The sequence below is a fragment of the Podarcis vaucheri genome (assembly GCF_965113315.1).
Source record: "Podarcis vaucheri genome assembly, chromosome: 4".
NCBI classification, from domain to species: domain Eukaryota; kingdom Metazoa; phylum Chordata; class Lepidosauria; order Squamata; family Lacertidae; genus Podarcis; species Podarcis vaucheri.
The window spans coordinates 14,815,130-14,830,428 of record NC_138762.1 but is presented as its reverse complement, the minus strand read 5'-3'; the positions used below and the strand labels follow the sequence as shown (position 1 = coordinate 14,830,428).

General features: G+C 45.0%; 1 protein-coding gene across 16 annotated transcripts in view; it reads left to right on the top strand.

Moving 5' to 3' along the window:
* The window catches only part of DLG2 (discs large MAGUK scaffold protein 2), a 921,944-nt gene that overhangs the window by 155,776 nt on the left and 750,869 nt on the right, over positions 1-15,299 (top strand). For 3 of the 16 annotated variants that reach the window (XM_082219056.1, XM_082219057.1, XM_082219054.1), the window contains exon 1: positions 6,779-7,214. The exons of 11 other annotated variants lie outside the window; for them this stretch is intronic. In XM_082219056.1, coding sequence (XP_082075182.1) covers positions 7,185-7,214 — 30 coding nt within the window. In that variant the 5' untranslated portion in view covers positions 6,779-7,184. Of the gene's footprint in view, positions 1-6,778; positions 7,215-15,299 lie in introns of those variants that run through there. 2 more of the 16 variants (XM_082219068.1, XM_082219066.1) reach the window with 1 other exon arrangement.

Here is a 15,299-nt window from a genome sequence, read left to right as displayed (position 1 = left end):
TTTAGGGTATTGCATAGCCTATGTACCTGACCCCCTCATTTCCCTCGTTCTGAAGGAGGAGGTTTTCAGTCCTTCCAACCTGCGTTGGGGCTTCAAGAGGTCACTGTTAATGGATATGTTTGTTTTGGAGCAGAAGCCTGTCCCTTCAGCTCTGGTTCCTCTGAGGCCACTGCAGAAGCTGAAGATATAGAACCCATGATGTCTGAGCTCCTGTTTTAAATTCCCTACTATGTTTACTTTGCTTCCCACTACCCAACCAACTAGGGACACGGGTGGCGCTGTGGGTTAAACCACAGAGCCTAGGACTTGCCGATCAGAAGGTCAGCGGTTTGAATCCCCGCGACGGGGTGAGCTCCCGTTGCTTGGTCCCTGCTCCTGCTAACCTAGCAGTTTGAAAGCATGTCAAAGTGCAAGTAGATAAATAGGTACCACTCTAGCGGGAAGGTAAACGGCGTTTCCGTGCGCTGCTCTAGTTGGCCAGAAGTGGCTTAGTCATGCTGGCCACATGACCTGGAAGCTGTACGCCGGCTCCCTCGGCCAATAAAGCGAGATGAGCACCGCAACCCCAGAGTCGGTCACAACTGGACCTAATGGTCAGGGGTCCCTTTACCTTTACCTTTTACCCAACCAAAATGAATAAGGGATGTGAGTGGTCCACCATCCTATAGGAGCAGGCCCAGTGCCGGATTTATGTATAAGCTAAATAAGCCATAGCTTAGGGCCCCACTCTCTTGGGGACCCCATTTTTTTAAAAAAACACTAAACTAAACTGGATGTACATTTCCAAAATATAAGATAAAAAACAAATAAAATAAAACACATACAGCAACAGTGTTTTGTGTTGTGTAGGCTCCTATGATGTAAGTAATGGGCCCTGCCTGCACCCTAAAATATCACTGGTTTGCTCATTTCTATATATAGGGTGCCTACATTCTGCATGCTGAAATGGCTTTAGATACCTATTAGGTCCATAAATTACCATATAGCATATATTCCACACACAAAACAGTGACAATTTGTTGTTGACAAAGGACAGCTGGACATCTAAAGGGCCCCATTACCTTCAGTAGCTTAGGGTCTCATCAAACTTAAATTTGGCCCTGAGTGGGCCTCTTCCCAATTCTCCCTGATCCTGTTTGGGGTCCTCCTCTACTGGGGAGGTCTCATTTGATTCTAGCTCTGGGAACAATGAGGTCTGGTTTATTCCAGTGGCGCTGGACCTTTCCAAAATAGTTGGATCATCACAGGTTGAGTTCACGTGGCATTATAGTGACACGCAATCAGCTGAGTCTACTGTGTGCAGGCTTGCCCCCTCCCAACCCCAAACACTGGACACATCTCTTGCTTAGCATGGGACAAGGCAGCTACAGCCTTGTAGTCCTGTCACCTACTCCCTTCTCTCCACTGCTGGCCCTAGTAAGGCCTCCAGCTGTGAGAACTAAGGGTGAACAAGAAGTCTGCTGAGGGAATGGGCAGGAACAGTTATGTGGCTGCCTTCTTTCCTGTTTTAGCCAGAGACTTAATGGGCTTTGTCCAGTGTCCAGGCTGCGAGGTGTCTACGTGGCAACCCCAACTGTGTGTTCATATATAGCTTCCAGTTGTGAGTGTTTCTACTGTACAACCCCATGCAAAGTTTCTGAAATCTACTAGAAATCCCGAAACAGCAGCACTTCTTTCTTCTGAAGTTATGGAGAGTTTTGCAAAGTCTTTCTTTTCCTTTTACAACCGCCTTTAGCATAAGCTTTTTATAGTCTGCGGGTAGGTCTCTATGCACCCCCGTTTTTTATTGCTGTCTGGGAACATCTGAGATGCTATGGATTTTTTTATTTTTTTTTTTGCAAAATTGCTTTAGATCTTTAGTAGCCAGGATTGACTCTTAGCAAAGTAATGGTATGTGGTTGGCTGTATGGCTTGCCTCTTGAGAGACCACAGTAACATTGGGGTTATAACCTGAATAATTTACAGAAAGTAGATGGCTCTTAAAACATCCCCTTCTTCCTTAGAACGGTTTATTGGAAACATACTTCAGCTGGAATGAGAATAAGAGATTCCCAGGAAAAGGATCTATAGGGGTTGGGTTCTTCATTGTGCCGAAAGCCTGGACTGTATCGTATGGATGTCTAGACGGTTCCACTTGAAGAGGGCATTGATTTTCCTCACTTTTCGGACAGGGCTTTTATTTTATCTATATCCTGACCCCTTCTGCCTCTTCCTTCGTGGGAGCGGGAAGGCTTAACGATTGAGCAGAGCGCTTCTCTTCTGAGCATGAATCATGTGCGGCTCCTCAAAGGCAAACTCTGCAACAGTGTGGCTGCAACAAAGGTGTGTTTATGGGTTGTTGTCGGGGGCGGCAGAAGCTGGGGCGTGGGGTGTGTGGGGAGTACTTTAGTACACTGCAGCAATATTTCTTGCAAAACTGTGACATAACTCCAGGTTGAAGTGATTATGTTTGCAGCCCCATGTGCATGTTGTTACTTGGGAGTAAGCCCCTCTTGAATTTGGCAGGATTTGCTCTTCAAGTAAACATGGATGGGATCAGGCAGTAAGGGATTTGAAAAGTTACGTGCCGTTTGTCTGGAAAAGAGAAAAATGATTTCTTGGCACGCGGAGTTGTTAACTGAGTTTGTACCAGGGGAAAAGATGAATGCGAGTATAAAATCACACTTTCTTTGGTTTTTATTTTTTTGTTATTAGGTGAATGGGGGAACCCAAAGAATAAGAGATACACAAGGGTTAGAAATTCTCTCTTTTTAAATCAGTGCTACCTCTTATTTTTGGTATAGAATAAGCCCAGTTACACACAACTCAGGTAGAAAGAGAAATTACTTGGAGCTACGGTGACCAGGTTTAAAGATAGTTATTCTTCTCTAACAGTGGGCAAATTTTGGACTAGTGGGCAAATTTCGATAGTCCTGGGGGTGCCCGTCACAAAATGGCTGCCACGAAGGGGGCATAGCATAACACAAAATTAGAGTGGCAACCACCCCCAACAACCTTACACTTGCCTTAGGAAATCCTGATTGTGGAGATGACAGCATACTGATCGATCACACACACACACACACACACACATGCTGTTGCTGTTGCTGTCTCATAAAACCATGGAGCACAGCCACCCCACTCTCATTACTTAGAAAGTACCATAACATTTTGCCCCATGACTTTCTTTGTAGGAGGGCTGGTTACATATTTTTGTTAAAAAAAGAAAGAATAAATTTTTGAACTCCCGCTCAGTGGCACCACTGGAAGCCGCCATGGGTTCTATGGTGCCCACGGGTGCTGCGTTGGTGACCCCTGTTCTATAAGCGCGACTCATAGAAGGACTGCGTTCACAGGTAACAAAGGGTAAAGCTGGTCATACTATTTTAGCAGTGCTATCCTATACATGTCTGTTCAGAAGTTAGGGGGCTCAATTGCGAACTCATTCAGGCATACTTAGGTCAATGCATGTATAGAATTTCACTGCAAGTGTAGTAGCAGTGATTTGAGCATATTCTGGGTTACTTTTTCAGCTTCAGGAATGTTTTTATAAGGAAGTGAATGAACGTATGTTCAAATCACTTAGGTTGTTATATCTGCCTTAACTTGTAATGCCCAAATGTGAAAAAACCCCTATCTATCTATGATCTATTTATCTATGTCTCATCCATACACACACACACCTAAAAAACTTTGCAATGAATTTTCTTATATCCGCCAAGAAGATACCGAGCTCTTTATTTTATTTTATTTTATTTTAATTTCATTTCCAACCCACCTCTCTCCAGTGAGAACTCATGGCAAGCAACAAATCCCATAAAAACAGTTTAAATAATCAAAACCAGCACTTGCCCACCCCCTTTTATTTGAGTATTCTTTACAACTTAGTGCAAAATGTCTCTTCCACATTCAGAGATGCACTAGTCAATAAAAGCATTCTGCATTCTGCACACATGGGGACGTTCCTGGCTTTCACAGAGAAGTCCCTCACCTTCAGCCTGAAAAATCACTGCAATGTACAAAGGAGGCACAATCACACTATCACATTTGCTGCATGTGTGTGACATGTTCTTGCCTGCCACTGCAAATTTCCACTCCTCCTACCCACACAGTTGTTCCACGCACACTATGTTCTTGCCTGACACCACATATATCCACTCCCCTTAACCACAGACTACCGAAACAACTACAATATTTTTTAAAAAGCAATACTGCACATTAGGTACCGTATTTTTCGCTCTATAAGATGCACCAGACCACAAGACGCACCTAGTTTTTGGAGGAGGAAAACAAGAAAAAAAATATTCTGAATCTCAGAAGCCAGAACAGCAAGAGGGATCACTGCGCAGTGAAAGCAGCAATCCCTCTTGCTGGTCTGGCTTCTGGGATAGCTGCACAGCCTGCATTCGCTCCATAAGACGCATACACATTTCCCCTTACTTTTTAGGAGGGGAAAAGTGAGTCTTATAGAGCAAAAAATACGGTATTTCCAACTGCATATTTTATAATGGGGAAAAGTAACTAGATGCCTATGATTATACAACGGTGGCAACAGCCACCATTAATTTTGCCTACTGGAATGATGACTGGCTAGACTGTACATCATGTTAAAAAGTGGCAACCCTTTCTCCAGTCCAAGATACCTAAATATATGAACAGGAAAGTCGCACACCCTTACATTGTATCATAAATGTTGTTCAGAGTACTGGCTGCTATTATGGGGCAGCTATCACGCCACATATTTCATGAGAGAGAGAAAGAGTTGTAAAAAGCTGTGATTTCCCATATTCTGTTCCTTTACTCAGCCGCGCCTTTGCTCTGCCCTGTGTTCCAGTTCTGCCACAACTAGCCAAATTTCTAAAAATGAATTCTGGAACCGGAGTCTGTGTGGTTTGCTGCATGTTGCAGTTCACTCGGACTTACTCATTTGCTGTCTATTGTTCCCAGAGGGCAGGCCTATAACCAGTAGGAGGAAACTGCAGGGAAGTAGATTTTAACTAAACATTAGGAAAAGCTTCCTAGTGGAAAGAGGAATCCGATTGCCTGGGGAGGTGTCAGGACTCTCACTTGCTGGAGGCATTTAAGCAGAGGCTGCATGGTTGTTTTTCATCCATCCAAGGGGAAGGGCTGTAGCTCAGGGCTGGAGCATCTGCTGTGCATGTAGACGGCTCCAAGTACAGTCCCCAGCACCTTGAGGTAGGGCAAGGAGAGACTTCTGCCTGGTGACCCACTGTCCTTCATAGTGAGATAGATAAACCCATGGTCTGATTCAGCTTCCCATATCTCTAGGTCTGCTGCAGTTCAGGGGTGGCTAACCCACAGCCCTTCAAATAAAAGGTTGCTGGACTCCAGCTCCCATCAGCCCCAGCCAGCATGGCCGATGGCCAGTGATTATGGGAGTTGGAGTCTTACAGTGTTTGGAAAGCACAGATTTGACATCGCTGCAGTAGTTGCGTCCTGCATTGCAGATCCCTAATTGAACTGGTGTGTGTGTTGGACTACAGAACCTTGAAGGTCTTTTCCAATGCTGTAATTCTGTGATTTGAATTTCTTCCCATCTCTAAATCATAGTGTGTTTGTGCACATTAATAATAAACACTGTGAGGAAGCAATATCAGTGTGGTTGTGTCTGATTCCTTTTGTGTAGTGTCTTAACTGATGCACACATAGACTTCTGTGCGTTGGAAAAGAACCTTGATATGACCATACTGGGATCACATCAAGCTCGCTTGTTTTGTGGTGGTGCTTCGGTGAGTACAAGCACTTTAGTAATTTGTGTGTGGGAAGAATATATGAATGAACTGAAAGCTGCTGCAATGCTATGTGTGATCCGCATAACATTCAGAAATACTCCTTCCCTGGGGGAAAAAAGGAGAATTCCTGATACTTCCCCTTTGGAAACAACAACAATAAGAAGTAATTCAGAATTTTTTGGAAGCGTCCTTAATTAAAACGCCTTTTTTCCAGACCTTTCTAATTACAGTGCTTTGATTTAGAAACAGATGACAGCTTTCCCTACCCCCCCCCCAAGAACTGAAGGCAATTTGAAAGAGGGTTGCTGTTTCATCCTGCTTGCACCTATGGTAAATGGGCTTTGCAGATTGTTTTTTTTTTTAAAAAAAAAATTTCTAAAACCTGTAGTACCTCTTTGATCAGGACTAGCAATGGGACGAACTAGATGAAATATATGAGCACAGAATGCCTCCTTCGAAGAACTTCCAAGTTTCTTATAGACTGAGTGTCTCCAACTGTCTGTACATACCAAAATTACATCACTCTTGCAGTGGAGATCCTGCTATATAAGAGGCGCATTATAAAAGCACTGTCTTCAGCCAATGGCCTCCAGGACTTAGAATTCTTAGGTGTTCTCCTGCATTAAGCAGCCACCAGCAGCGAACCACATAAGGGATGCTACATATTTGTTTTCTCCTTAACCCTCTATGTTTCTCCCAGGTCCATTTCCTAGCTGTGAATCTGCTTTGAGAAACTATGAGTGATTTAGGCGAGGTGGGAAAAAAAACTGCATTGCACACCGCAGTACTCTAGCAAAATGTGTACTTGGGAAGCGTGCTTCTAATAATGAGCTTTACAACCCCAAAGCTATTGTTTTGGCAGCGCACTGATAGTCCTTTGATGGATGGGCCCAATAGTTGTGTGCATTGTGCTTACTCAGAATTTGCAAACACAAACCGAGTGTTATTTTTTTTAAAGCAGAGATAACACAAGAGGGAGAGGGAGAGAGAGAGCGCGAGAAAGAAAAAGAGAGAGACTTGGCAGAGAAAGCCTTTTTTTGGTTATACCGAAAGAGCCGATCAGAATTGTAGAAACAGAGATGATATGCAATGCTTCCTGGTCCCTCGTACGTGTTTGTGGCTCTCCTCTTCACCGTTCAGAACAGACTGCTTAGAGGATATTTCTGATTGCAAGCTGGACAATGCAGCAATCAAGCTGGAGAAGCCACCTGGAAGTTTTGCTTGAGATGCTTTCTAACCGGGCTTCGGATCCCTGGGAGAATCATGCCTGCCTGTAAGCGATGTGGAGGAGGACTCGAGTTTCTTCTGCGGGGCCTGTCAGGAAGGGAGGGGGGGCAAAAAACGGCAGCCAGCTCTGTAGATTCAAGCCTGTGCATGCTCCTCTTCTATTTCTTGTAAAAGCCTTGCTGATTTGCTTGAGGATTTCCACGTACTCCTGGAGAGCTTATCGGAATGGATTGTCTGTGCATTGTCACTACTAAGGTAGGAACTGGAAAATGTTGCCGTTTGCTTGTCTTTCATTCCCCGCCTGTGATTAAACAGACGGAAGATGTTCTCAGGCTCAGGTTGCGAGATGAAGTGATAACTAAGCCTGGCTTCAGCCGGTATTCAATTCCCCTGACATGACTGTTAAGCTCTATCTATGTTCTGATATACCTCTTTTCTAAACAATGTATTAATTGCCTTTAACCAGAAAGAGGCCTGCATAGTGTGTGTGTGTGTCTCTCTTTGTGTGTTTTAATCTTAGATTTTGCTTGCATCTATTAATAACTCAGGTACTAGAGGACATGCAGAAAAAATAGCCTCTATGCACACATCACTGCAGATTTTAATGAAAATGAGTTAGCTGCGGTTCACCAGTTGTTGCTTTTTGAAACTCTGAGCATTTCATACACTTTTGCCTTAAAAGCCAATCATGTGAAGTTTTGATAAGGACAGGGTTTCTGATTGGAGAATCCAAGTTTGCATTAGGTTAGCCATGATGGCACAGTGGACCCTCCATATTTAGGGGCAGTTTACCTCTGGGGAACAAAGCAACACACAATTTGCAAGCATCCTGGAGGGATCTGGCTGGCAGTTCTTGGCAGCAGAATGTTAGCCTAAAGATGGACATTTGGCCTAACCTGGGCTCTTCTTGATCTTTCTAATATGTTGTAAACCACTCTGGGATGATGGGTGGAATATGAATTTAATTATTATTAATAATAATAATATATGCATGTTAAATAGGACATTAACCTCTCTCTGTGTGTGCAAAAAATATTTCATATGGCTCATTGCAATCATGCTTATGTCAGACCCAGCTCCTTTTTAAGTTGGAGGTGAAGCAAGGCAAGGCAAAGCAGGAGGAGAAGCAAGCTGAAGGAGAAGTGGGTATGCAGCCATACTAATGAATAGAATCGTAGAACCGTTGAGTTGGAAGGGATCCTGAGGGTCATCTAGTCCAACCCCCTGCAGTGGAGGAATCTCAGTGAGCAGAGTCCCCCAAATGGTTCAGAAGAGTGATGCGACCTGACCTGGAACTTTTTGCAAGGGACCATGAGTAGCATCTCATCCTTTCTGCTGTTGTTTCCCCTGTGTTAAATGGTAGACTGTAAACTCATTGGGCCAGGAGCCTGTTCCTTTGTACTCTACAGCACTGTGCACACTGATTACATAATACGAACATAGAAAGCTGCCTTAAACTGGATCAAACTACTGGTCCATCTAGCTCAATGCTGTCTGCACTGAGTGATTAGCGGCTTTCCAGGGTTTCACACAGGAGACATTCCCACGAGTCCTACCTCTGGAGATGCCAGGAACTGATCCTAGCTCCTTCTACGCAGATGATGGACCACTGAGCTACAGCTCTTCCCCAGTCATCATCGCGTAATCTGTCCTGACCTTTCATTGGCCGCCAGTGGGGGATGATGCACAAGCCACATCCTTGCTGGACACCCCATATTCAGAGCACACAACAGCCCCAAATTCCACCAACCTGCAAGTCGCTTCCTTTGTTCCGGCCCCTATAGCCAGGATACTAAGATGGGGGAGTTGGAGTAGCTTGTGCAACCAGAGTTCTGCTTGCCGTTCTACCCCTAGCACTAGTAAAGGTAAAGGGACCCTGCCCATTAGGTCCAGTCGTGTCCGACTCTGGGGTTGCGATGCTCATCTCGCTTTATTGGGCGAGGGAGCCGGCGTACAGCTTCCGGGTCATGTGGCCAGCATGACTAAGCCGCTTCTGGCGAACCAGAGCAGTTCACGGAATGCGTTTACCTTCCCGCTGGAGTGGTACCTATTTATCTACTTGAACTTTGTGCTTTCGAACTGCTAGGTTGGCAGGAGCAGGGACTGAGCAATGGTAGCTCACCCGCTCGCCGGGATTCGAATCGCCGACCTTCCGATCGGCAAGTCCTAGGCTCTTTGGTTTAACCCACAGCGCCACCCGCGTCCCCCTAGCACTACACAGCGTCAAAGAGGCAAGTCTTCTTCAAAGCTGAGCAGTGGCTAATCTCTTTTGCAGTGGGAGCTGCTGCAGAGAAGAAGGAAGAACACACACCCAAACTCAGCAAGCAAAGCTGTGGCTGGGTGTGCTGCTTTAGTTATCAGATTATATAATGTACCTTTTTGCACTTGCCAGTTTCAGAAACGGAAGGAGCGCAGTGACATTGGTCTCTAAATAATATGATGGTGCAATTGCGGCCACCTTTAAGTGACAGATGTAAAGCAGGGAAGGCAAGATGCCAAGAAAGGGATGGTGACATGATAATAATTGGAAAGCTGGCCTCATGTTGCAGGTTGGAGTATTGGAAAGGTAGAAGGCTGTTGTACCTGGTCACTCACTGAGGTATGCACAGACCCACAAGAATTTTCTTACCATTGCCACTTGGTTGCCGCAGAAGAGGTGACACAAGTCTTGTCAATAAACTCTTGTGGGAGGTAAATTATGGAGAGTTAGCGTCCTCTACCGTTTGTGTACTTTGTTGATTGTGTCTCATTTGTGTGTGGGTTGGTCATTTCCTTCCCCTCCATTTGCAGTCCTTCATCTTCACTGATTCAGAGAGAGGTGTAGTTACAGGTAGGTAGCCGTGTTGGTCTGCCGTAGTCGAAACAAAATAAAAAAAATTCCTTCCAGTAGCACCTAAGAGACCAACTAAGTTTTTATTAGTTATTTTAGTGTATCTGAAGAAGTGTGCCTGCACACGAAAGCTCATGCCAATAACTAACTTAGTTGGTCTCTGAGGTGCTACTGGAAGGATTTTTTTTATTTTGCTCAGAGAGAGGTGGTGTAGCACAGTGGCTAAGAGACTGGGCTCCAGATCAGGAAGTCTATGGTTTGAATATCACCTCTGCCATAAACTCACTATTTATTTATTTTATTTAAGATATTCATACACCACCTCTGAGTGCAAAAAAGCTCTCTCAAGGCGACTCGCGACTCCCGTAAAGCACTAATACAGAATACAATAATATTGCAAATAAATAAAGAATTAATAAGCCAGAATTATAATACAGTGGTACTTCTGGTTAAGAACTTAATTTGTTCCAGAGGTCCATTCTTAACCTGAAACTGTTCTTAACCTGAGGTAACACTTTAGCTAATGGGGCCTCCTGCTTCCGCTGCACCACCGCTGCATGATTTCCGTTCTCATCCTGAGGTAAAATTCTCAACCCGAGGTACCACTTCTGGGTTAGCGGAGTCTGTAACCTGAAGTGTCTGTAACCCGAGGTACCACTGTAAAGCAAACTTTGAGCCCAAAATTAACACATATTTAACCAAAGCAAGCTTTAGTAGTTTGTTAAGGGGGTTGAAGGTTGTTAAGAGAGACCCACCAATTCCGTTAACTGAGCTACAGTTCCCAGAATGGTTTTACAATCAACCCCTCTTGCTGGGGTTTTCCAGGAATTCTAGTTTTGTAAGGGCAAAAGGAGGTCTACTAACACCTCTCAGCATCCTAAAAAACCTACAGTTCCCAGAATTCCTTGGGTTGTTATTTATTTCACCAGTTTATATGCTGCTTGCACTGTAGGCTCTAAGCAGTGTACAGCAAGAGTAAAAAGACACAGTAAATATAAAATCAGTTAAAACTAATCATAAAATCGGCAATATTGCCTGCTGCAATAAGATCTTCATTGGCGCTGCAAGTTCCGCTGTGGTTCCAACTTGAAAATGCTTGTAAAGTGCTTTGAGCACCTGAAAGCCCTATACAGTATAGATATTAAAAATAATTATTTTGTTACCTTAATGAGAAGCGACTTGCCGAGTAGGGTGGAGCTGCTAGGCTACCTTCCCAGCAGGTGGGGTACTGTTGCTCCAACATCTGAAGGGTACCTGGTTGGTAGTGCTGAGCTGGGTGGACCAATGGCATGACCAATAAGGCGGCTTTCTGATTGATGGGTGACAGACCTATCCTCCATTAGTATGAAAAGCTAAGGGCCCAAGGTGGCACAATATTATTCATGCAATTGCCAATTGCATGGAAGATTTTTTAAAAGTAGATTGCAAGTGGGACCCCCAATCTGCATTGCCTCCGCTCCAAGGTGCTGGATAGGGGGATTTAACCCTGCAATCCAAATGCAAATCGGGGGGGGGGGGAGGGAGGGACTGTACCTGTTACCTACAATGGGGGGAAAGCTCACATTGAAGCCAATGAGAGCTCCCTATCCTGTACAGTGTGTTTAGTAGGCTCTGGGGACCTGATCAGGACTAAAGGATGAAGGACCACTTACTCCTGGGTCAGGTCTCCTGTGCCTGCAATTTACTTTGAAAAATATATCCACAAAGCTGTTAATTGCATGAATGGCGTCTTGTCTAGTTTGGCCCAACGGGTGACCACCACCACACTTTGGAGCGGTGAATTCCCCATGTCAGTTACACAATTAGGAATCTATGCCCTGAACTTACTGCCAAAGAGTCAGAAGGATGAAGATTCAGAACTAGTAATTGGCAAGGCATTTAGGGAGCAACCCCATAGCAAGCTCTGCTGGGATGAATGGGTTAGGATCCAGCGGTTCTCCATCTGAGCCGAGAGTTTCTCAGCAGGCTATGCCGGCTTGTCTTTGGATGACCCAACTGGATGTGCCAAGACTGCTGCATCTTAAGCCTGCATAAGCCCCGGTAAGGGTGTGTTCTTGGGGGCAGGACCAGAGAAGGGGAACTTAGGCTGGATCATATGCCCATTCAGTTTGGTCATGTGACCTGGTAACCTAGTGAAAGTTAAGCTGCCCCAAAGGGTGGTTACAGGTAGGTAGCCGTGTTGGTCTGCAGTAGCCGAGTAGTCGAAACAAAACAAAACAAATTCTTTCCAACTAAGTTTGTTACTGGTATGAGCTTTCGTGTGCATGCACACATCTGAAGAAGTGTGCATGCACGCGAAAGCTCATACCAATAACAAACTTAGTTGGTCTCTAAGGTGTTACTGGAAGGCATTTTTTTTTTTGTTTCGCCAAAGGGTGGTGTAACTCAAACACTATTCGTTGGCCAGGCTTATCCTGGCTCAGCCAGCAGTAGCCCCGCTGCTGAACCAAATTTGGATCTGGCGTAACTTTATATCAGTTGAGCTTAGGCTGGCTGGCTTTATCCCAGTTTCTTGTGCATAGGATTGCTTCCCAAGTTCTAAAAATCTTGTTGGCAGCTGTCTGTTTTGAAGAAGAAGAGTTTGGATTTGATATCCCGCCTTTCACTCCCCTTCAGGAGTCTCAAAGCGGCTAACAATCTCCTTTCCCTTCCTCCCCCACAACAAACACTCTGTGAGGTGAGTGGGGCTGAGAGACTTCAAAGAAGTGTGACTGGCCCAAGGTCACCCAGCAGCTGCATGTGGAGGAGCGGAGACGCGAACCCGGTTACCCAGATTACGTGACTACCACTCTTAACCACTACACCACACTGGCTCTCTTTTGGGGGACAATGGAAGATTGCACCTTTGGGGGTAAAGTCAAACTGCTGGACAGCTACAACACCTGCAATGGCTGCAGAAACCGATGCAGGAGATACATGTTTATTGCAGGTGGGACAGATGAAGGTGTCTTGCTGCTACAGTTACCAAAGAGGTCATTGGGACAGCTCCATTGTGGCTGCCTCCAGCGTTGGAGGTAGTATGCCTCTGAATACCCATCGCTGAGGCTCACAAATGGGGGGAGGGCTATTGTGCTCATGTCCTGCTTGTGGGATCCGATTGCTTGCTGTGAGAACTGAGGACTGGACTGGACTGCCCATGGGATGAGTGAGCAATTTGATCCAGCTTTGCATGTAAAGACAAGCCAAAACCCAGCCATCCTTTGAAGTTCAGCCTTCTCTGAATTTTGCAATGCAGTTCTCCAGCCAAGTAATGTGTGCAAGAATGCATCTACTGAGGTAAGGTATCCACAGAAATGCTGAAATGAGTGACTATAACATTAAAAAATGCATTACTCTAGGGGAAGCTGGTTTGCAAAAATGTGCGTATTAGGCTGTAAATATGTGATTAGGAGAAATTCGTATTAAATGCCGGTGAATTTTCGCAAGGACTTCTTCATTTAATTGTAAACTGAGGTGGAAATGTGTGGAATTGAACATAAGATTGGAAAAATGAGGAAAGGAGAGAAATCTAAATTGACAGATTTGCTGGATGGCCCTTTAGCATCATCCAACAGGGCTCTTCTCCTATTCTTATGGCACTTGGGAGAATTGAGTTCAGCGTTAGAATATACAATGCAGAGATTACACAGCTGTATATGGCTGTACCTAGCATATGTTGGGGAGAATGTGGCAGTTCCTGTGTCACTGGAGCAACCCACCGGAGCAGTCTTAACATGAGTATGGGATGTCAGTACTTGTACCCATTAATTATGCATACAGCTCAGAGGTCAATCAGTAAACAACAGCTATGGGCATGTGAGAGTAAATCCAGATTCCTCTGAAGATGATGATGGTGGTGGCGGCGGCAGCGGCAGCGGCAGCAAAATGTTCAGGTTCAAGTCATTCTGTGCAGTGGAATTCATCTGTGCAATATAAATGAAGTAAGTGCCAGGGACAGCTCCACTTTTGCATTGATGTACTTTCTAGAACCTTAAAATTCATGCTCAGGAGCCGCAGATGCTCTTCGCCTGGAGCATCTGAGATTGAGATCAATGTCCTTGGCATCAGAGAAGTAAGCAACATCTGTTATATTTGCAAATGTTAGATATATGTGTACTAGGCTGGGCCTGAATTCTATAAAGCTCTGAAGTAAGTGATGTGCGCTGCTCATTCACACACACCCCTCTGAACTTTGTACAAATAAATTAGCGTTGGGTATTGCGGCTAAGATTTAGCTGTTTCCAGTTGTATTTAAAGTGTGTATGTGTGTGGTTAGTTTAGTTTATTAACTGCATTTATTGCTTCAGTTTAGACTTTAGGGGAAGAGTAATAAGAGAAAAGGGATTCCTTAGGTTGAGTTCTATCCATGCAAGTAAATTATTGATTATTGCATCTTCATTATTTATATAGCACAGAAAATGTTGATACTAAGTTCTGCGTGCAAAACTGAAACAACCAGCCATGCTGGAAAACTCACAATCTACTTGATGTGAGCCAAGAAGCAAAAGAAATGGTGGAGCAATCATGTGACAAAGGAATTTAAAATATTTAGCATTCATATAGAACAGGGATCATGAGGTAGTGCCTTTTAGAGGTCGCTGGACTCCACTTCCCATCAGCCCCAGCCATCATGGCAAATGGTCAGGGATGATGGGAGTGGCAGTCCAGCATTTGGAGGCCACCACATTGGCTATCCTGATATAGAACTTCCTAATGTTCAAAGCATCACATGCACAATCTATCTTTATATACTGCCGTCAGTGTTCATGGCATTCTACAAAGTATGACAGGTCCCCATTCCAAGGGCCTTAAAGTCTAAAATAGACACAACACGGGAAGGGAAGGGGGAAGAGGCTTGGCAGGGGGTTGGACTCGATGGCCCTTGTGGTCTCTTCCAACTCTATGATTCTAAGAGGCACGGGCAGGCAGCAGGGGAATGTGGTGTTGTTGTTTTAATTCCACCTACTTTGCTAAGTTGTGTATTTATTACCTGCCCTTCACCCAAAGGTCTCAGGGTGAGTCAAAGCATTAAAACACTGTGTTAAATTTAAAAGAACTGTCAAGCACAGAAATAAGGTGAGTCCTAAAAACATAGAGTGTTGAGAGCCAGGGTAAAAGAAGTGCACCTTCAGCATTCTGCAGAAGCTGTATAACGAGGGTTCCAGATGTACAGTGGCGTAGCGTGGGTGGTCAGCACCCGGGGCAAGGCAAGTAATTTGCGCCCCCTAACCCGTGGATTTGCGCCCCTAACCCTAACCCCCAGATGTTGCGCCTGGTGCGCCCAGCCCCCCCTGCACCCCCCATGCTACGCCACTGCAGATGTACCTCTGTGGAAAGGAAGTTCCATAGCTTAGGGGCTGCAAAAGAGAATGTCCTCTACTGGGCCGCCACCCCTGGGGCTCCAAGGGCGGTGGAATGGACCAAGAGGACCCCCTCTGCTGATCTCAGCACTTGAGGATCTGTAGGGAAGGAGGCAGTCTTTCAGATATTTGGGGCCTGAGTCATGTAGGGCTTTCAACAATAGCTGGAGG